General features: G+C 37.5%; 4 protein-coding genes across 6 annotated transcripts; 3 read left to right on the forward strand and 1 right to left on the reverse strand.

Annotated features, from left to right (window-relative positions):
* On the forward strand, positions 3098 to 6690 carry LOC105176445 (phospho-2-dehydro-3-deoxyheptonate aldolase 2, chloroplastic). The gene is made up of 5 exons (XM_011099243.2): positions 3098 to 3765; positions 4094 to 4371; positions 4761 to 5037; positions 5345 to 5590; positions 6101 to 6690. The coding sequence occupies exons 1-5, from the start codon at positions 3232 to 3234 to the stop codon at positions 6353 to 6355; spliced, it is 1590 nt and encodes a 529-aa protein (XP_011097545.1). The 5' UTR covers positions 3098 to 3231; the 3' UTR covers positions 6356 to 6690.
* Positions 9225 to 12948, forward strand: LOC105176447. The gene is made up of 3 exons (XM_011099249.2): positions 9225 to 10083; positions 11211 to 11321; positions 12450 to 12948. Exons 1-3 carry the CDS (start codon positions 9436 to 9438, stop codon positions 12645 to 12647), a joined length of 957 nt encoding a protein of 318 aa, XP_011097551.1. The 5' UTR covers positions 9225 to 9435; the 3' UTR covers positions 12648 to 12948.
* Positions 12905 to 21555, reverse strand: LOC105176446 (F-box protein FBW2). 3 transcript variants are annotated; one of them, XM_011099246.2, is made up of 4 exons: positions 21243 to 21555; positions 16970 to 17093; positions 14606 to 14951; positions 12905 to 14103 (listed from the first exon to the last, which is right to left on the reverse strand). In XM_011099246.2, the coding sequence occupies exons 3-4, from the start codon at positions 14911 to 14913 to the stop codon at positions 13464 to 13466; spliced, it is 948 nt and encodes a 315-aa protein (XP_011097548.1). In that variant the 5' UTR covers positions 14914 to 14951; positions 16970 to 17093; positions 21243 to 21555; the 3' UTR covers positions 12905 to 13463. The 3 variants fall into 3 exon arrangements, with proteins under 3 accessions (XP_011097548.1, XP_011097547.1, XP_011097549.1); XM_011099245.2 differs by lacking the exon at positions 16970 to 17093 and having other exon boundaries at positions 21243 to 21554; XM_011099247.2 differs by lacking the exons at positions 16970 to 17093; positions 21243 to 21555 and adding an exon at positions 15073 to 15198.
* On the forward strand, positions 15954 to 18599 carry LOC105176501. Its single transcript, XM_011099321.1, has 4 exons — positions 15954 to 16421; positions 16580 to 16780; positions 16898 to 18043; positions 18354 to 18599. Exons 1-4 carry the CDS (start codon positions 15954 to 15956, stop codon positions 18597 to 18599), a joined length of 2061 nt encoding a protein of 686 aa, XP_011097623.1.

Genomic DNA, 22066 nt, shown 5'->3' on the forward strand with positions numbered 1-22066 from the left:
TCGGCCGCGAGAGGAGCCGCGGCTGGAGCTCGCTCGACTCGAGCTCGAATTTTTCGAGCTCGAGTCGAGCTCAAAGTCGAGCCGACTCGCCGAGCTCGCGAGCCGGCTCGACTCGCCTGCCACCCCAATAATGCATGTGAGGAGGTATATATTTACCGTTATAAGGGTAGTTTAGTCAGAAAAAATTTATTTAACCTGCAATAAGCCAGTACTAAGTCAATCGAGGGTAAATATCAATTTACATATAGTTTCTTTTTGTTAATATTAGCAAATTTGGTGAATTTTGACTAATGGAGGGACTTATTTGTTAGACGAAAACAAACTTTAGGGGTGCTACATGTAATTTTTAAACCATAAGAGGACTATATGTGATTACACCAAACCTCAACGAATGAGAGTGTAATTATGCTTAAATATTCTATACTAATATAGAGTCTTTTAAAATTATTCATGCATCGATCAAGCATACTATGAAGCCAATTTTTTTCTTTTTTTGGCACAATATATTAAAAATACTAACATAGATTTATGAAGTTAGGTCCAAATATATAAATAGTCATTGTCTTTTAAAAAATTATATTTATATTTCTTGAATTTGTAGTTGTAGTTACAAGTATACCTTTTATTCAGTAGTAAAAATTTACACAAACACACCTCAAAATACATCACATTGACCAGGAGGGCCTGGGTTTGTGGAAGCTCTTGTGATTCGTGAGGGACTATATCTGGCTGGGTGGAGAAACATCATTGTTGAGAGTAACTGTCTTACCGTTATCCATAAAATCCAGCAAGTCTGGGAGGATCTACCAACAGTTGATGTGATCATTTAGGATATCAAATTCTCTATTTCTCTTTTCGAGTGACGTTGTGGCTCATAACTTAACTCGATTTGCTTGTTCGTATTTGGTGGGCGACTTCTTTTCCACAACTAATGTTGAGCGTTTTCGCTTGAGCCTATTTGAATATATCATCACTGATTTTTTTTTTTTTTAAAAAAATATATTACACTAACACTCCTAAAAGGTGTATCCCGTAATTTTATAAAAAATAAGAAGTATTTCTGTTTTTGAACCAAACATAAAGGATTGCAATCTATATTCACCCTAAGTACTGTCATTGGTCGAATTAACTTTCCACGATGTTATCTTTTCTAACACTTATTAAAAAATAATAAAAAGGGAAAAGAAAATCAAGAAACGCACACGTGCGGAATTCTCACGTGCAACAAACAACGTGAAAAATGCCGAGAAAAGGGTAAAAGAATTGGGACAAGCAGCCTTGAAGCATCTCAGCATGTGCCTGTCTTGATTCTTCATCCTTAAAATACCCGTATTGCCCCTATCAACTCATATGCTCAATAAAAAATTGAAGTTTGGTGTAATTATATATGAATCCACTGTAGTTTGAGAAATTACATCTAACACTCCTGAGATTTATTTTTATCTAACAAACAAGTTCTTTCATTAGTCAAAATTCATCGAACTTGCTTATATTAACAAAAATATTAAAAATAATTTATATTTACCTCTGATTTATTTATTATTGATTTATTCCATATCAAATAAATTTTTTTATGATCAAATTACCATCATACATCTTCACGTATTAATGCATGCGAGGAGGTATATTTTTACCATTATAAGGGTAGTTTAGATAGAAAAAAAAAGTTTGAGTTGCTATAAGTAATAAGTCAATCGAGTGTAAATATCAATTTTTTTATTAATATTAACAAATTTAGTGAATTTGAACTGATGGATGGACTTATTTGTAATACTAAACCTAACCTCAGGGGTGCTAGACGTAAATTTTCACATCACAAGGGATCTACGTGTAATTACACCAATTTTTAGGAAATGAGAGTGTAATTATTCCTAAAAAAAACCCATTTGAAATACCTAAATTGCCCCTCTTTGCTCATATCTCCTAAAGAAATTCCACTTGCCCACCAACCCCAACAACCAGCCAAAATTAAATTAAATTAAAATAAATCGTGGGGTACTAATCATAGAATTAAAAATAATTCATTCTAAAACTATAACTATTATTTCTAATTATGCCCCAAAAAAATAGAGAAAATTATTAAAAAAAAACTCTCTTTTAGGCATAGATCATTTTTTTTTATAATTATAAAATGATGATTAAATTAATTAATGAGTGTTATTTGAAGTACGACTGATCAATCGTCTGTACCAATTGCATTACATTAAATCAATTTATATTTATAATCTCGTCACGATAAGTTAAATAGAGTGGTTTCGAAATAATAATTAGACTTTTATTTTAAATTCATATTTATTTCGGAGTTATTTATCATGCAATAGGAATAGGGTGTTGAATATTGAACATTTTGTAGAGACTTTTACTTTTATATACTCTAACAAGAAAATGTACAAACTAATTTCAATTTCAAAAAGTTTCAAAATTTTTTATTGAAAACCTAAAAGATTTGGATTAATATAGAATTAATATTATATATATTTTTAAAAAATAAATTATGATGAGCTCTCCGAGTTTCGTTATAATTACAAATACCATTTTGTTATTTGAAATATTACAAACACTTCTCTAAAATTAAGGATCGTGTAATAAACTGTTACTTCTAAACGAGTATTTATAATTTTATAAATAATAAAAAAAATTATAATTTGACAACTGTTATGGGTTTTCTCAAGATTTTTCATAATTCAAATATTATTTTTTTATTTAAAAAATTAGAAATACTCTTACAAAATTAATGGTCGTTTGGCAAATACTTTTTATTATGAACTATTATGAAGGTATTTGTTAGACGATTGTAGTTGAAGTATTTATAAATTTTTAAATAATAAAAAAATATTTATAATTCGATATATTTATGAAAGTTTGTTGAAATTTACATTATTAAAAAAAAAAAGAAAGAAAGAGAGAGAAGAAGAGAGTTAAGGGTAGAAATAACAACCACCCTCCTTTTGTACCACTCATGACACCTAACCTTCACAAACTCCTTCTTTGACTCCATTGAGATTCCACCAACCAAACCCAAACCCAAACCCTTCTTCCTTCTTCCTCAACACCCCCCACCACCCCACCCACCCCCTCTTTTTCTATATAAACCCTCATTGCATTTCATCTCTCTGTAGAGCAATCCTCCACCACACTCTCTCTTTCATCCTTCATCTCTTCTCTCCCTAGATTTCTTGCAAGAGAGAGAAAGGAAGTATAGAAGAAAAGGCAATTCAAGAAACAAAAGCAATGGCTCTACCAAACACCGCAGCCTTGTCCTCCAAATCACTCATCCAGCCCCAAGTTCTCCTCCCCGCCGCCGCCGCCCACCATTCCACCTCATTCTCCTGCAACCACACCCCCGCCGTCTCCCGCCGCCACATCTCTGCCGTGCATGCAGCTGAGCCTGCTAAAACTCCCGTCATCGCCACCACCAAGCTAACCGTAGCGCCACCGGCACCGGCGCCCTCCGCCACCAAGTGGGCCCCGGATACCTGGAAAAACAAGAACGCCCTGCAGCTCCCCGAGTACCCGGATGAAGCGGAGCTGGAATCTGTGTTGAAGACCATGGAAGCTTACCCTCCATTGGTCTTCGCCGGAGAAGTCCGCAGCCTGGAGGAGCGGCTGGCCGAGGCGGCATTGGGGAAAGCCTTCCTCTTGCAAGGTGGGGATTGCGCTGAGAGCTTCAAGGAGTTCAGTGCTAATAACATTCGTGACACTTTCAGAATTCTCCTCCAGATGAGTGTGGTCCTCTCTTTCGGTGGCCAATTGCCTGTTATTAAGGTAAAAAAGATGCAATCTTTCGTTTGCATTTTGTTTCAAGTTTTTGATTTTTTGCAAAGAATCTGCTGATTGGAATTAGGGTCCTGAAATTTGACTCTAGAAATGTCTGTAGATCTGCATAATATCTTGTTTGATGCGAATTCAAAGATTTACACCAGAAATTAATAATTTGAGCATAGTTGTTCGTAGTTAATTTGCTTTAAAATAGCTTACAAAGCCTTCTGTTATGCACAATTATCCATACCTTTAAAAACTTCTATTTTAATTTAGTGAATTCATCGGAATTGGGATGATCTAAAGTAGTTCTAATATGGATGGTTTCAATTAGGTTGGAAGAATGGCTGGTCAGTTTGCGAAACCAAGATCGGATCCATTCGAGGAAAGGGATGGAGTGAAGCTGCCTAGTTACAAAGGCGACAACATAAACGGCGATACCTTTGATGAGAAATCTAGAATTCCCGATCCTCATAGGATGATAAGGGCCTATTGCCAGGCTGCTTCAACGCTCAACCTTCTCAGGGCCTTTGCAACCGGAGGTTACGCCGCAATGCAGAGGGTTACTCAGTGGAATCTTGATTTCGTTGAGCACAGTGAGCAGGGAGACAGGTGTGTCTTAATGAATGCAATATGAAATTACAATCCTCAATGATCTACTGCACTACTTATTTTTGTCGTATTATGAATAGCCGGATGGTTGTTTGCTTATGACTGAAGGCAGAATGACTCTTTTCCGTAGTTTTATTGTATGTCCCTGTCATGTTTTATTGCTGCTTTGATCATTATGGGAATTATGACTCTGTTTGGATCATCTGTAAGTGTTTCTGGGAAAAGTATTTGGTTAGTGGGTGGCATATTTGGAGACTGGTTATAGATGAAACTATATGTTTAATTGATGATATAGTCAACATCATCCCTTCCCCATGTTGACATTTTAGTTTCACAATACGGTTAGGCCTTACATTGTCTAAAATCTTGGCGACTCAACTGGTCGGCAGGTATCAGGAACTGGCTCACAGGGTTGACGAAGCGTTGGGGTTCATGGAGGCAGCTGGACTTACTATCGACCACCCGGTTATGTCCACAACTGAGTTCTGGACTTCCCATGAATGCTTGCTTCTACCTTATGAACAAGCACTCACCCGGAAAGATTCAACTTCTGGCCTTCATTATGGCTGCTCTGCTCACATGCTCTGGGTTGGGGAACGTACCAGGCAATTGGATGGTGCACATGTTGAGTTCTTGAGAGGAGTCGCTAATCCACTTGGTATCAAGGTACCAATCTTGCGTATGTAGAATTTGTTTGAAATATCAGTATCATGAATTCCTACTGTTTGGATAACTACACCAACACTCCCTGCCAATGAGGTTTTCATTACATTGATTTGATGGTGGTTGAAGAAACATCAGTTATAGGAAGCTCCCATGTAATGAAAACATCACTGGTAGGAGTATCAACGTAATTATTCAAACAACAAGAGTAGAACGAATTCTTGGTTGGAGCATATCGAACAATTGTTCACATGATGTTTCTTACACTCGGCGTGAGATTGGAGGTCTAAGATTGAAACTCTTGTTGCAGGTGAGCCAAAAGATGGATCCTAACGAACTCACCAAGCTCATCGATATCTTGAATCCCACCAACAAGCCGGGAAGAATTACAGTTATAGTCAGAATGGGTGCTGAGAACATGCGGGTCAAGCTTCCTCATTTGATCAGGGCTGTGCGCCAAGCAGGGCAAGTTGTCACTTGGGTATGCGACCCGATGCATGGAAACACTATCAAGGCACCTTGCGGACTCAAAACTCGTGCTTTTGATGCAATCTTGGTATGCTCCTTTTTCCCATCTTGTGGCATTTTCATCGTCTGGTTGAAACTTCAAAAATCATGTCTCCATACTATGTGCACCTTTAAGCTTAATTAACCAATCTCTGTGTCAAAATCATTGGAATAGTACTTGTCTTTTATTTGTTCAGAAATACTGCAAATTAATTACTCCTTGAAGTATTGTTTCTTTAATTAAAAACTTAGCTACCACATCTCGTGCGAAATAATTGAGGTTGGTGAGTGACGGAAGTAGGTGCACGTTGTTCTCCTATGGTTGTTTATCACATGGTTCAATTAGTGATAGCTTATAAAATCAATAGGTGTCGTTGGTTGAAAGCTATAATTTATTGATCTAGACCTGTTCTAAAAAAGTCGGGGCATTTCGAATTACTTGTCGACACAGACAAAGTCACAGTTGTCGCTTTAATGCTACTTTTTCTTTTTTCTTTTTCAAAGCGACGATGACTGCATGGGTATATATGGGATTAACATTTGGTCCATCGAATTGTAGGCTGAGGTGAGGGCTTTCTTTGACGTGCACGAGCAAGAGGGGAGCAACCCTGGTGGGATCCATCTCGAAATGACGGGGCAGAATGTGACTGAGTGCATCGGAGGATCAAGAACCGTTACCTTCGACGACCTCAGCTCTCGATACCACACACATTGCGACCCGAGATTAAATGCTTCCCAGTCTCTCGAACTGGCCTTCATCGTCGCGGAGAGATTAAGGAAGAAGAGGATGGCATCTAGACCTCTGCTCTCTTAGTGCGTAAGGTGGTTCCACAAACCTTGTAGTAATTCTAATTAGTCGATAATGCCTGAAAAGTGTTGACATCGAAAACCTCGACTTCTGGCGACAAATATCGGTGTCAGAGAAACATCAGAGGTTGAAAGTCTGGAAAAGGGTTGAAGAAGGTTGCTGCTGAGAATGCAAAAGGGCAAGAATGTTGGATTGTATTTGTGAAGAATAATGTGTACAATGTATGTCTGAAGATTGTGTTTGATTATATTTATGTAGCATTTGTAGTATCAAGACATTGTGAACTTATAGAGATTTCTAAATTATTTCGGGAATAAGTTATGGTGCCTGTCTTTGTTTTATCTTTTTGGTCACTTTTTTTCTGAATTTATTGTTTGGTTGCAAATGGTAAAATTTTATAAGTACACCAGTCTAACTTAAATTACATCGACACCCCTGGTAAGGTATGCTTGTGACTTTGTAAGAGTAAATGTGTTTATGTAATTAAATTTAATTTTAAGGGTGTCGATGTAATTATTCTTAATTATAATTATATGGTATAGTTTGTGGTGCTAATGCTACCCTTCTAGTACTAAAATTTTGGTTGATGCGAACACCGAGACACAAATATTTCATTATTTGAAAAGGTTAAATGAAATTAGTGATTGTTTTATCTAAGAGATTCTAACAGTCATGAAATGTTCTTTTGAGTAATATTTAGGGATAATTTCATTCTCTTTTCTTGCAATTTAATATAATTACATGTAGATCTTATGTGATTTGTGAAATTATATTTAACACTTCTGAAGTTTGCTTTCGTCTAATAAATAAGTCCATTTGTTAGTCAAAATTTACTTCATTTGTTGATATTAACGAAAAACCTGAATGACAATTGATATTTACACTCGATTGATTTATTACTGATTAATAGCAGGTCAAATATTTTTTTGTTTTACTAAACTATCCTTATAACGGTGAAAATATACCTCCTCACATGCTTTAACGAGTGAAGATGTGTGAGGTTAATTTGATCATAAAAAAAATTATTTGACTTATAATAAGTCAGTAATAAGTCAATTTGGGATAAATATAGATTTTTGTCTGATTTTTTTGTTAATATCAGCAATTCGGTGAATTTGACTAACTAAAGAACTTATTTGTTAGATGAAAACAAACCTTAGGAGTGCTAAATATAATTTTTAAAACCACAAAAAATTTACATATAATTACACCAAATATCACAGAAAGGTAGTGTAATTATCCCTTATATTTACGAAGATATCCAATTTAGTCTCCATGGCCCCATTAAATGTATTAGAATTAAATTCAGTCTACATTAAGTAAATTGTAACAAATAAAAACCTACGGATAGTTATACAATCATTCCCAGAGGTTTAGTGTATATTACATATAAAATCGTTGCTTTAAAAATTACATCTAATATTTTCCTTATTTGTTTTAATGACTTTAACAACAGATCCACCCATTAGTCAAAATTCACGTATTTTTTTTGTATTAGTAAAAAAATTGAATGAAAAATCATATTTATTCCCGGTAGACTTACAGATTTACTATAAATCAAACAAATTTTTTCTGATCAAATTACTCTTTTAAAAGTGAAGATGATCCTCACATGCATGAGGTGTGAGATGCATAAAGATAGTTTGATCAACAAAAAATTTATTTGACCTACAATGGATTTTCAATCATTTTTTTGTTGATATAAAAATATAAATTAAATTCTAACTGACAGACGAATCTATTCCAAAAAATTAATAAAATTGAAACATGAGTATTTAGAGAAGTATAGGAGAGCTTAGAATTATAAAGTAGAGGAAATAAAAAGTGAAGTAAATTACTAAAATGTCCTCAAAGTAAACTTTTATTTATATAAAGGTTCATCAATCTTTTTATTCCAAAAGATTCATTTAATCAACTATGTGTTGGAAAAGGCAAACTTTAATTACTTTGACTGAATTACCCTTTAGATTATGGAGCTTAAAGTTACTCTTTTTTTTTTGGTTTAGTAAAATTCTTTTCTTTAGTGTTTCCAAAATGATTTGTTTTAGTACAAAACTTTAATTTTAATAAGTTAAATTTATGAAGAAAAAATTTCTTAAATTTTAGATAAAGGAATCCTAATGGAAGCTATTTTAATTTCATAATAAAATAAAATAAACAAAAAGATTAAAAAAAGAGATTAATCTTTCCAAATATTTGTATTAATAATAAAATTGAGTAAGAATAATTCAAAACCTCTTAAGTGCAAGAAGTTGAATGGTTTTTCCAAATGAAAAATTGGGAAAAATGATCCCAAGAGGTTTTTGAATATGTAAATTTTATGTAAGGGGTTTTAATAATTTTTGTCTAAAAGAGTAGGGACATAAAAGAACAAAAAATAAAGACAATTTTTTTTTTTTTTTGTTATGAAATTATTGGTCGTTCATTTTTTATTATGTAATTCACTCCATTTACACATTTAATTTTCTTTTTTTTTTACTAATTCGTTCATGAACATATTGCGCAACATCTTTTTATCTTTTTTGGGTAAAGTTAGTCCTGTATTGATAATTTTGATCCTATTTTATATTGATACATATTTTATTTTTTATTCTGTAACTATAAGTATTTAGCACCGAAATTATCAATATAAAATTAAATTGGCACTTAATAAATTGATTATATATAAGGTATTTAGGACTAAGTTTGTAAAAAAAATTAATAAATAGAATAAATTACAGAATTAAAAATGTATAACTATAGGACAAAAATGTAATTTTAAAAATAAAACATAGTAAGCGCATCCTAACTGGTGAGGCTCCAGAATTTCTAACGTGCGCGTGTAGTCTCCTGGCGTCAAGCGTTGAACACATCGCAGCCTTCGTGTGTGCGTGTGTGTGTGTCTCTCTCTCTCTCTCTCTCTCTCTCTCTCTCTCTCTCTCTCTCTCTCTCTCACACACACACACACACAGGTACCCAGAATTTCGCAGTTCTTGGTTCTGTAGCCATCAGTCATTCAAGAACCATGCCATTCTTCGCAATCCAAAGGCTTCTGAAGCATTAATGATTAACCCCTTAATGAAATCCACTCAAGACACTGCAACGAAATGTCGTTCACGCTTCGAGCCATCTTCACGAACAAGAATCCCACCTTTTCTCCTGCCACTCTCTCCCCAACCCGTTTGTTGAAATCTGTCAATTTGTCATTTTCAGCTACAAAATCAAGAATCCATTTCCCAAATCACAGGTTTTTGACATCCCAATGTCAGGTTTTCTCCATCACAAGAATTAAAGTCTCGTTGAATGAGTCTTATGGCACCTCAGAGAGCCAAGTTAATGGCAGTGGAAGCACGTTGAATCACTTCAGCTTCGATGCTTTTCTTTCAACTCTTGAATTCCTCAGCCTCGCTTCGTCGGCAGCGATTTCAGTCTACGTGGCGCTGAGCAGTGGTGTACAACAAGGCGGGGTTTTGGGGCGAGTGGGAAGCAAGATTTTGGTGTGGCAGTGTGTGGTTTTGGTGAGCTCTGTGGTGGTTGGGGCGGTGATACGGCGGCGGCAATGGAGGAGGATTTGTGGGGCTGGGTTTTCAAGAAGCTCGGCGTCTTATGGGGTTAATTTGTTGGGGAGAGTGGAGAAATTGGAGGAAGATTTACGAAGCTCGGCCACGATCATTCGGGTTTTGTCGAGGCAGCTTGAGAAGCTTGGAATTCGGGTCCGGGTCACCAGAAAAGCTCTCCAAGAACCCATTGCCGAGGTAATTTGTTTATGTGTTTCTTGTAGGGTTTACGTTTGGTATTAATCGAGCAAATTGTCTGAGAGATTCAAATACCATTTTCACTGGAGAAGAGGGGTAATTGTGCTATGAATCTTATTCTGTTTTGGAGTTGAAGATAAATTTAATAGAAAGTTTCAGGTTTTCTCTCACTAGAAACAGCCCCTTTTCATGTTGAATGCGGCTCAGTTGTTTCTCTTAATAGCTTAATTTTATGAAATGATGAGCTACTCCCTTGGTACTTTTGAGCATTTGGATGTTGGTTGTATTTTGGGATTGCTAGAAATTGTTAAGCTTGGGCGATAGAGAAACAATGATGTGAATTTGATCCACTTCAGCTCCATTTAGTATTAGTGCTTTCCATTTTTATTGTCTAAATAGGATAATGGTTCAGTATAGCCTTTGGAGAATTGGTATTTTTATAGGAGAATGATCAATTTGTTGAAGATGAGCCAAGCATGTTATACGCTAGAAAGTTGGACCTTTTAGTATAGTTGTTTGCAGGATGCTAAAATTATATTGGATCTTAAGGCTTCTACCAGCATTTGGGAGAGAGATTGGCATAAAATTCTGGGTCGGAAGGGGCACTGTTAGAACTGATGGTATAAACAAGTGCCCTTTAAGGTTGTAGGAATTGCTGCTCCATATTCTAACTTTGGTGCTTTACATTATGTTCGTCAATATTCAGATTGCAGACTGGAAATTGAGTCCTCTATCGGAAGTTGAAACATGAGTCCGTTCATATGAAGTTTGTGGAAAGTTAAAAAATTTAGGTTGAGATTCTTCTTTCATGTAACAGTTACCAGAATCACCCAATCGGATGCCAAATACATTTCAGTTGATGGATTGTGGTCCTTGTAGGCTGCAAGTCGAATCTGCTGTTTAATGATGAATCCACTTGTATGACAATAAATTTGAATTCTGAAAGCTAGTGTCTGGATATGAGTCTGATCCCTATCACCTTATGTAATAGTTAAAACAATTATGTTCCTCTTATATTTTTCACTTTGAGTACTCCTACACCTCATCATTTAGAGTCTGTGGTTGCGGGGAGGCATTGTTGGAACTAAAATTTCTAACTCCTACGCTTTGTTTATTATTTTTTTCAGACTGCAGCGTTGGCCCAGAAGAATTCTGAGGCTACTCGAGCATTGGCAGTACAAGAAGACATTCTAGAGAAGGAACTCGGTGAAATTCAGAAGGTTCTGCTGGCTATGCAGGTAGATATTGTTGATCGAATTTATGAGAATGAGAGAAGATCATTGCTGTTGCTTGATACTTCAAACTAGGGTGTCCGCACCATATGTTAATTTTGGGAAAATCCTTGCTTGAACATTTAGGTACATCCAACCAATCAATTGGCGAGTGTTGCCGCAACTGCCATGTGATTAGTTGCTTTTCCTGACTATATTCAGTTACATGGCAAGTTCAATTCACTCGTCATTATAATTTGCTTGGAATCAGCTGAAGCTGGTTTGCTAATTTCCCCAAGATTTAACGATTTTACGAGCAGCCCCTTTAAGTTTTGACTGCAATTTTTTAAACTAATTCACCACTATCTTCTAGGTCATATAGTAATATAGTTTGTGGAAGCACTTTGTGCGCCTCACCTTGTTTATTTATATTTGTTAGCACCTTTTGTTTCTTGAAGTCGATTTGCAAAACAGTTTACTGTGCAGGAAGTGAGATTATTTGGGTTGAGGTGCAGGGTAAAATTTTCTATGATGACCAATTCTTCTGTGATTTAGTGTGTTGATGTTAATGATTTAAGGCAATGAACGTTGTTATCCATGTTACTAATTTTATTTTTGTTTACTTCTAAAAGCTCTTTCTAGTCCAGTGCAATTTCATCCAAAATTATAGCCCACCACCTGTAGACTTAAAACATCTATGGTTTTCTAGTTTTGGACATGCATTCACTCTGGTTGTGGTTCTCTGGATATTTTTGTCCGAATTTTGCATCTGTGACGAAGTAATGAGCAAAGATGCAATCCGTTGTATTTGTAAAGTTGTCTCTCGTCTTTTGATGCCTTACTGTTCTTCTTTACATATTCCCTGTAAGAAAAACGAAAATATGGAAAGTTGCATTTGCTTCCACCTATGGTAATAGAGAAATTTTTCTTAGCTGGGGTTCATTCACTCTCTCCCTATATTTTTTATACTGCAGATGTTCATTTTTTTTATCATTTTATGGGGGCCTTGCGACGAATTTAGTTTAGAAAATACTCGGTGTTAGCTGCAAGATTGTTCGGCTATCTTTAGCTTGTCTTGTCATACTGACATGGTTGCATAATAATCAAAGTTCAAATATGGTGTTAATCGATTTCTACTATTTGTGTACCATGCAGGAGCAACAGCAAAAACAGCTTGAGCTGATTCTTGCAATAGGGAAAGCTGGGAAGTTGTGGGAAACGCAACGGCTACAAACCAAAGATCAGAATGTATCCGAGACGTCTAAACCAGCAGTTGAGGGGCTGCCAAATTTAGGAACAAACCAAATTGAGGCTCCGGCATTGAGAAGCCAAGCCGATAACAAAAGGTCCTAGACTTGCAGAAGAAATTTTGGCCGGATTTTCAGTCTTCTTGATGAGCAGAGACGATTGTTTACTTCCCATAGTTGAACTTTCAAGGTTAGTATATTCAGCATCTTCAGCATATCAAACACTCAGCTGGATTGACGTCTTCCAGTTTGTTGAGACGAGACGAGCATTCTTTGTAAAAAGGGATCACTGCAGTTTAACTCAGAACCTGGACTTGCATACAGGTTGATTTGTTCAGATATTTTGCTGTATTTGGTTATTTCTTTAGCATCCTGTCTCATTATATCTGAGTCAAATTTTCACAACACATCCATCTTCATATCATTTGTTCAGACCACCTTGTTAGGAAGAAACCTTTGCAACTCAAATCATGTGATGTAGTATCATTTGAATCTTGAATTTCAGGTACAGAATACTTTCAAGTGATCCGAAGTCTACATATGTGAATGCACAATACTATTGTCTCCCTCTCAAAAAAAAATAAAACTATTGTGTCCCAGTATTCTCATCCTCCCCTCACAACACGATAAAAGCTAGCAACATCGAACTCGGTCACTACAACGATGAAAATTCAATTCTATTATATATGATTCTTCAAAATACGAGTTCCATCGACAAACATGCATGAAGTTGAAAACAGAAGTGGCAAGCATTTCTTATTCAAGTAATTGCCAACACTTTGTTAGTCAAGCATTAGAAACATACAGAGTCAAATCCGTACATATTTATACCTCGTGAAAACTTGAAAACTTACATGTGCCATAAGCACAAGCTGGAGAGAGGGAGAGAGAGAGAGAGAGAGAGAGAGAGAACTTTAACACCTTAAGGAGATTGAGGCCAATCATAGCCAGCATCCACAACATTAACATCATCGTAGAACCTCATTTCAACATCCTCAATCTGATGTTCGTCTTCCCAGAAATCATCTGACATCTCAGCATAATCGCCCGCAACAAAGTCCCAAGCTAGGTAAGCGGAAGAACCTGAATAATCCGAGCAACTATCCCACCTATTCATATCACAATAATCCTCGACAAGGGGTCCGACAACCTTTAACCTAGGAAATCTTTTCATAAACTCCTCATCCAAACTTACATTCCAACATCCTCGGACATCTAGCAGCTCGAGCTGGTTACAGTTTTTAAGAATCTCAACGACACTGGATGTGTCCACAAGCAAGTAGGTTATCTCTAGATGCTTCAGTCTCGGCATTGTAGCAGCAATGGCCAGGGCTTCATCGTCTTGAGAAAGCTTGCCAATCACCTCTACAGGGTGCATTACTCGTCGCAAGGTAGTGAGAGATTTACAGTGCTTTCCGATTGCTTCAAGGGCGGGAGCTCCTATATGGATACAGTAACTCAAATCTAAGGAAGTGATAGTGGATAGCATCCCGGCAGCCTTTTCCATTACTGAATCATTTATTTTGCTTCTTGGCAGCCGCAAAGTTTGTAGAGATTGAGCACTTGCAACCATGATGAAACATATAAGATTTCTAGAAAAAATAAGAAATTGTTCCAAACTGGCTAAAATTATGCAAGTAACAAGACAAACATTGGATATGAACAACTATCGTAATTGGTTATTTCTACTAAGTCTATCCCTATTGAATTGGTTACTTCAACTAAGTCCAGATTTTTTAATTCCAAACTGGTATTCATCTTCTATCTGACGAGTATAAAATGTTCCTACAAGTATAACGAATTCTATGCATGTGGTTTCCAGTGAAATTGGAGATGCAACCCCAATTTGGAATAGAGGGTACAGACGGCTCTACAGTTAGCTGTAAAAAGCATCTGTAAGGAATGTAAGCAATCAAAATTAAATACGCAAAAAGATAAAAGAAGTGTTATGTGTTTCAAATTGCACACACTTTTCTAGTTTTCTTCCTAATTCAAGACAAATGAAATACTAGAAAGCATCGGAAAAAGTATTAAAGATCCGTAACACCATTACGTAATACTTACTGATTTGCTATGAAGAAAATGCTTTCATCACTTGCCAGACCAGAGAAACTGAGTTTCCGGAGTGAACCGCAGCTTCTTGGGATCAGTAACCGGAGCATTCGATCGACAATTTCAGGCTTGCGGTTCGTGCTCCATTCCTCAATGTCTATCTCTTGCCAACAATAAGGACCCATTACTGCTCTTCCCCACGACTTGCAAACTCTTGGTACTACTGTCAGTACCTCAAGAAGCGAAAGATTCTTGAATATTAGCCCAAGTGCATCTGGTATTAATTCATCCCATTTCCGAAAATCACTTCCCTCATCCATTTATCCTTAGCCTTCTGTTTTCTTAACTAGTAAAAGAACTGTAGAACAGCAATTCTCATAAATTAGATGATTCAAGCTAATCAAGAAATATGGGTATTGGACCCGTATGAAGTTCACAAAAACAGCATCCAATTCATAAAAAATGCATTGGTATATTACCTTCATTTTCCAGGAAAAATCAACATGAGCTTTGATTGAAAACTTATAACAAGATTTGCCACTCAATGCCAGAAAGAAATTTCCAAGTGACAAACTATGTTAAGGAACAGAGAATGAGATGACCAACTGCTGTAGCAGGAAAGCAAGAACGAATACACACAACAAATAAGACGATAAGCTACAGATCAAAGCCAGAGAATAGAAATTAAAACAGGACTAGGAAAGAGGGAAAATGGAAAAACATGAATAATTGGAACACCTCCAAAGAAATTCTGAAGTTTGCAACAGAAACAATACCCATTTAATGGAAACATTTCAATATCAACACAGCCATAATCAGGGGTCAAAGTTGCATCTCCAAAACCAAGTGCGACTTCTATAAATGAAAGCGCGATTGCAGGAGCTGAGGGAATTAGGGAGGAATTAAAAATTGCTGCTGCACACGATGTCGTTTCGAGGAACTTAGGGCACGAGGAGATAGGGGATTTAGCCAGGGACTTTGGGGCTGAATCAAGTGGTAATGGAGCAGACCAAGTGATACGTGGCAGCAAAGGATAGGTCGTGACTGGTGCGACAAAAGGCGCTGTCGTTTGAGATATCTGAGCCTATGAGGAGCTGGAGAAGGCTGAAAGCTGCACTACCTCTGCTATTTCTTAAAAGTTTTTTGGCTTCTTTGTTGTACAAATTCAATGTAATTTCCCATGTAAAAGGGATGCTGGACCTTGAGGAAATCATTATGAAATGAATTTAGCCTGCTATCTCTTCTCATCTCCTTGCTCTTCTTCTCATCCCACCCCCATTTCTGTTCTCATTTTCTGCAAATCTCACGTTCATTCATAACATACTTTGGACTCAGAGCCAAGACCTGTGGTAAAGAAAATATGGCTGATGGGACTAGACTCAAGGAACTACATGAGTTTCAAAAGAAAACTGAACTTATGCTAATGGATGAAAAGGCAAGAAGACAAGCCAGTGAGGAACAAATTCACTCTCGTTTAGACCAAATGAGTGAGACTCAAGACGGGCTTCAAGCTGCTGTCATGAACATAGAACATGCTATGTCTACAGTTCAAAAACAGCTCCACAGTGTGGTGGAGCAGTTGCAGCATTACAACAGGAACAAATCCATATTGGGAGAGGGGCTCACTGCAAACTTAGAAAGGGGGCCATCCTCAAAAGTAACAGCACAACAGTCCACTGCAGCAGAAGAACCAACGTCCAACAACTCTGCAAGTTACAACGCCATTCATAGAATGGAATTTCCTCTTTTCAATGGAGAGGAAGCAAGAATCTGGATTAGAAGGTGCCTGAGATATTTCCAAAGGATTCCCATTCCTGAGGATCAAAAGGTCCCTTTGACTGCAATCCATATGAAAGGGAGGGCAGAACTATGGTACTAGGGTCACATTGAGTGTCATCTTGGACAGAGCTCACTCTAGCTGTGCTTGAAAGATTTGAAAACTTGGACTATGAGAGGGTAGTGTCAGAATTCAATATACTGCATCAGGAAACTACAGTTAATGCTTATTTGGAAAAGTTTGAAGAAGTGGAGGCTCATATGCTTATCTTCAACAAGAGCTTACATGAAACTTTCTTTATGATGAAGTTTATAAGTGGACTGAAGGAGGAGATAAAAGGATATGTTGCCACTATGAAGCCTACTACCTTGAATCAGGCTATAGTGTTGGCTAGGAAACCAGAAAATATGGTGAATGCCATTCTCAAGAAGACCACACAATACCAAAGGAGTAATCCTAACAAACCTTCATACACACCCCCAAACAAAAATCAGCAGTATAAGCCTTCATTCAAGCCTTTCCTTTAGGGCAAGGATGACAACCCTCAAGCAAGGAGGTACCTTACTGAAGTTGAAGTGAAGCTTAGGAAGGAGAGAAACCTTTTCTACAAGTGTGATGAACCCTATACACCTGGACATAGGTGTAAAATCAGGCACGTTTCCATGTTGATGAGTGAGGAGGAAGCCAAAGCCTATGAAGAAGGGGAAGGGCATCTGGAAGAACCTGCAAAGGAAGAAGAGGGAGATGTTACAGTCTCATTTCATGCTTTGAATGGAGGCATCAACAGCAATACTCTGAGAGTTAATAGAAGGGTGAATGGCAAGGAAATCCACATTCTCATTGATAGTGGTAGCACCCACTGTCTTGTAGATGAAAAGGTGGCTCAAGTAATAGAGTGCAAACTTGAACCTACCACTCCTACGAAGGTGAGGGTTGCAGATGGAGGGAAAATACTAAGCAAATTTTTCTGTCCAACCTTTTGCTGGGAAGTGCAAGGCCATGAATTCTCACACCCTGCAGGAGTTTTAAAGTTAGGAGGCTATGACTGTATCTTAGGATGTGACTGGCTTAGTGCCCATAACCATGTGGAATTGGATTTCCATCTCTTGCAGGTCACTATCACTCAAGCTGGGAAGAAGATAACACTGAAGGCTTTGACAGAGGAAGCTAATCTAAAGACACTTTCAGTCTATTCCTTGAACAGGCTACTGAGAAAAGGTAATTGTGGTGAAAAAGGGGAACTCTATACAACAAAAAAGAGTACATCACACAATGAAAAGGACCCCAGACTACTTGAACTACTTCATCAGTTCAAGGATGTACTTCAGGAGCCTAGTACCTTACCACCTGAGAGGGCTATTGAGCACAACATTGAGCTTTTCACTGAGGCCATTCCCAAGAAGCAACATCCTTATAGATATGCATATGGGCAGAAAACTGAAATTGAAAACATGGTGAAGGAGATGCTGAAGAGTGGGATTATTAGAGCTAGCCAAAGCTCTTTTGCCTCACCTGTTCTACTAGTCAAGAAGAAGGATGGTGGTTGGAGGATGTGTGTTGATTACAGGTATCTAAACAAACTCATTATTAAACACAATTTCACTAGACCTGTTATTGATGAGTTATTGGATGAATTACATGGGGCCAGATATTTCTCAAAAAATAAACCTGAGGTCAGGGTATTTTCACATTCGAATGAAGGAAGAAGACATACCTAAGACCAACTTTATCACTCATAGTGGTCACTATGAATTTTTAGTAATACCTTTTGGATTATGCAATGCTCCTTCTACTTTGCAAGCTTTGACGAACCACGTTTTTGAACCATACCTCAGAAAATTTGTGCTAGTGTTCTTTGATGACATTCTAGTGTATAGCAAGGAGTGGAGGACACACATGATACGCTTGAAGAAGGTGTTAGAATTGCTGAGGAAACACCAGCTTTATGCAAAACAAAGCAAATGCTCTTTTGCTCAACTGCAGGTAGATTATCTGGGGCATGTGATCTCTGTGAAGGGTGTATCAACAAATCCTCAAAAGGTGGAATGCATGAGAAGCTGGCCAGTACTTACCTCTGTAAAAGCCCTCAGAGGATTCCCAGGACTCACAGGCTATTACAGAAAACTCATAAAAGGCTATGGCATCATCAGCAAGCATTTTACTTCTTTGCTTAAGAAGGATGCCTTCACTTGGAATTCTGAAGCAGAAATGGCCTTTAACAGAAAGTAAGTAATGTCTAGTGCTCCAGTGATGGCTTTACCAGATGTCTCTCAACCTTTTATAGTTGAGACAGATGCATATGGAGGGGTGATGCAAGGTGGCAGACCTATAGCATACTTGAGCAAGGCTCTAGCCCTTAAGAATTTCGGATTATCTACATATGAAAAGGAGTTCTTGCCCTTCTTGCTAGCTGTTAGAAAGTGGAACCATTACTTGCAAGGGAACCGTTTCATTATAAGGACTGATCAAAAAAGCTTAAAACATATACTTGATAAGAGGATTGATTTTGTATTACAACAAAAGTGGGTGACTAAGCTGCTGGGTCTAAACTATGAGGTTCAATACAAAAGAGGTAATGACAATAGAGCTGCAACGCATTGTCCAGGCTAGAACATCAGAAAGTGGGACCACAGTCCAAAGCCATCACCGCACAAATTCCTTTGTGGGTGCAAGAGTTACAAGATAGCTATGAAGGGAATACTCTATTCCAAACTGTCATTCAAGCAAAGAGTGTTGGCACGTCCTCCTATCTTGACTACAGCTATGAAACGGGACTGTTGAAGAGAGGAAACAGGATTTGTGTGGGAAGTCATGGAGGCATCAGGGATAAAATCATTAAGTCTATGCATGACTCAGCACTAACTGGGCATTCTGGGATCAATGGCACATATCAAAGGATAAAACCACTGTTTTATTGGCCAACACTAAAAGAAGATGTGCAGACTTGGGTGAACACATGTGAAACATGTTAGAGGTCCAAACATGACAACAGTCCATATCCTGGACTAGTGCAACCCTTACCCATACCTGATCAAGCTTGGTCTTGCATTTCTATGGATTTCATTAAGGGGCTACCTAACTCAGAAGGCAAGGACTCCATCTTGGTGATTGTAGACAGATTGACCAAGTACTCTCACTTCTTGGGCCTTAAACATCCCTATACTGCTGCCTCTATTGCTAAGGTATTCTTTGATAACATATAAACTGCATGGACTCCCAGTACGCATTGTAACTGACAGGGATAAAGTATGCACCAGTAAGTTTGGAAGGAACTCTTTTCTTTATCTGGTGAGTCATTAACATGTCATCTTCCTATCACCCAGAAAGAGATGGGCAAACAGAAAGGGTTGATCAGTGCTTGGAAAACTACTTGAGGTTCATGTGCCACCAAACGCCAAAGAAGCTGGCACAATGACTGACACTAGTAGAGTTTTGGTTTAACACCAATTTTCACACTGAACTGAAGGCTACCCCATTGCTTTATATGGTTCCCCCCCCCCCCCCCAAAACTAACCATTGGGCCTTACCTACAGAGTCATCACACTGATGTGATGGGACTTATGCAGGAGAGAGTCAAGATGATTGAGCTGTTGAAGGACAACTTACACCAGGCCCAGCAAAGAATGAAATTATACGCAGATAGAAAGAGGTCTGAGAGAGAGTTTGAGGTTGGGATGAAGTGTTCCTCAAATTACAGCCTTACACACAAACTTCTGTTGCTATGAGGAAGAAATTGAAGCTGTCATCTAAGTATTTTGGCCCCTACATGGTGGTGGAAAAGATAGGGAAGGTGGCTTACAAACTCTCCTTACCACCTGGAACCAAAATCCATCCAGTCTTCCACGTTTCTTTGCTGAAGAAGAAAATTGGAGCCAAATACTTCCCCTCAGTAAGTTTGCCTGAGTTTGAAGAAATCTACAAGGTCTATCCTGTGGTGATTTTAGCTAGGAGATTGATCCCAAGAAACGATATTGGAGTTGCTCAAGTGCTCATAGGTCTCATGCTACACCTGAAGAAGCAACATGTGAGGATCACAGTGAAATAGCTTCCAGGTGGAGGTTTGATCCTTGGGGACAAGGTGCTAAATAGGGGGGGAAGGAATGTTGCATCGCCAAAACCAAGTGCGACTTCTATAAATGAAAGCGCGATTGCAGGAGCTGAGGAAATTAGGGAGGAATGAAAAATTGCAGCTCCACACGACGTCGTTTCGAGGAACTTAGGGACGAGGGGATTGGGGATTTAGCTAGGGATTTTGGGGCTGAATTAAGTGGTAATGGAGCAGACCAAGTGACTCATGGCAGCGAAGGATAGGTCGTGGGTGGTGCGACAAAAGGCGCTGTCATTTTGAGAAATCTGAGCCTATGAGGAGCTGGAGAAGGACGAAAGCTGCACTACCTCTGCTATTTCTTAAATGTTTTTTGGCTTCTTTGTTTGTACAAATTCTATGTAATTTCCCATGTAAAAGGGATGCTGGACCTTGAGGAAATCATTATGAAATGATTTTAGTCTGTTATCTTTTCTCATCTCCTTGCTCTTCTTCTCATCCCACCCCCATTTCTGTTCTCATTTTCTGCAAATCTCACGTTCATTCATAACACATGCCCATATATTTATAGATCAGGCAAAGCCAGGCAGCAAAAAAGAAGAGCAACAAGCCAAGAAACAAGAACACATACAAAAGCAGAAATCTTGACAATATATCAAACACCAAGCGGGCATGAACACAAACGGAAAACCACTCAAATACCCACTTCATTTCACTACAAATTTCCATCCAGAAATGCAAAAAAGACATAATTAAACAACGGACGCCTCATCTCATCAAAACCAAAACCCAAGGGGGGAAAAAAACAGAGAGCAGAACAAAATTACCTACTAGCTTTCCAAGTAGTCTTGGATCTATGAAAACAACCAGTTTATCCGGCTGAACTGAAAAGGGTCATCAGGAATTCTCTCTTACATCCCTTCTCACTCTACAAGTTGAAAAGAACAGAAGCAAACAATCTGTATGTGCTTAACTGATGATCAAAAAGATAATCAAGATTCTTCTTCTCTCTTATCTTTTCCCTTTTCCCTGAGTGAAAAGAAATGCGGTAGCATGGGAAACTGGTATTATCTATTGTACGTACTTTGAATACGTGTTTTAGATTGAGTACACATAGCTATTCGGGATAAACAGAAACAGATGTGTCGAATTGTATCTTCTGCTCCAAAACCAGACTATTAATAGAACAAATTTGTCGTATTCACCTTATACAGTAAAATCTCTATAAATTAATACTTTATAAATTAATAAACTCTCTAAAATAATAAAATCTTCCGGTCCCGACTTGGGCCTTTGTAAAAAATCATCAAATTCGATAAGATAATAAAATAATATTTTTTTGAAAAATTCCTTTACTTTATAAATGTCCCATTAAAACTCTAAATTAATAATTCATAAATATTACAATTATAAATATTGTGGTAATTTACTAAAATGGGAAGTCTGTAATGCTTTATGCATTTGATCATTTATGGATGATTTTGCGATGCCTTTTAGATGAGAAGATATGGTTGGGTGTTATGATTTATTTTATTATCATATTGAGATTTATGTAGTATGCATGATGAATATATTTAATTGGGTATAATAGTTATTTAAGTGCAACGAATTAATGTAAACATGTATATTTAAGTTATTCCAATAAATTGAT

This window comes from Sesamum indicum, linkage group LG13 (genome assembly GCF_000512975.1).
Source record: "Sesamum indicum cultivar Zhongzhi No. 13 linkage group LG13, S_indicum_v1.0, whole genome shotgun sequence".
Taxonomy (NCBI): domain Eukaryota; kingdom Viridiplantae; phylum Streptophyta; class Magnoliopsida; order Lamiales; family Pedaliaceae; genus Sesamum; species Sesamum indicum.

Excerpts from the sequence above, each read along its gene's own strand:
- LOC105176445 (XM_011099243.2), top strand. The coding sequence starts at position 3,232 with ATGGCTCTACCAAACACCGCAGCCTTGTCCTCCAAATCACTCATCCAG. Across the intron at positions 3,766-4,093 it reads GCCAATTGCCTGTTATTAAG|GTTGGAAGAATGGCTGGTCA; the intron begins GTAAAAAAGATG and ends GGTTTCAATTAG. Across the intron at positions 5,038-5,344 it reads CTAATCCACTTGGTATCAAG|GTGAGCCAAAAGATGGATCC; the intron begins GTACCAATCTTG and ends CTCTTGTTGCAG.
- LOC105176447 (XM_011099249.2), top strand. The coding sequence starts at position 9,436 with ATGTCGTTCACGCTTCGAGCCATCTTCACGAACAAGAATCCCACCTTT. Across the intron at positions 10,084-11,210 it reads TCCAAGAACCCATTGCCGAG|ACTGCAGCGTTGGCCCAGAA; the intron begins GTAATTTGTTTA and ends TATTTTTTTCAG. Across the intron at positions 11,322-12,449 it reads AGGTTCTGCTGGCTATGCAG|GAGCAACAGCAAAAACAGCT; the intron begins GTAGATATTGTT and ends TGTACCATGCAG.
- LOC105176446 (XM_011099246.2), bottom strand. The coding sequence starts at position 14,913 with ATGGATGAGGGAAGTGATTTTCGGAAATGGGATGAATTAATACCAGAT. Across the intron at positions 14,104-14,605 it reads ATTTTCTTCATAGCAAATCA|TGCTCAATCTCTACAAACTT; the intron begins GTAAGTATTACG and ends CATGGTTGCAAG.
- LOC105176501 (XM_011099321.1), top strand. The coding sequence starts at position 15,954 with ATGGCTGATGGGACTAGACTCAAGGAACTACATGAGTTTCAAAAGAAA. Across the intron at positions 16,422-16,579 it reads CCATTCCTGAGGATCAAAAG|GAAACTACAGTTAATGCTTA; the intron begins GTCCCTTTGACT and ends ATACTGCATCAG. Across the intron at positions 18,044-18,353 it reads TCTCAAAAAATAAACCTGAG|GTAGATTATCTGGGGCATGT; the intron begins GTCAGGGTATTT and ends GCTCAACTGCAG.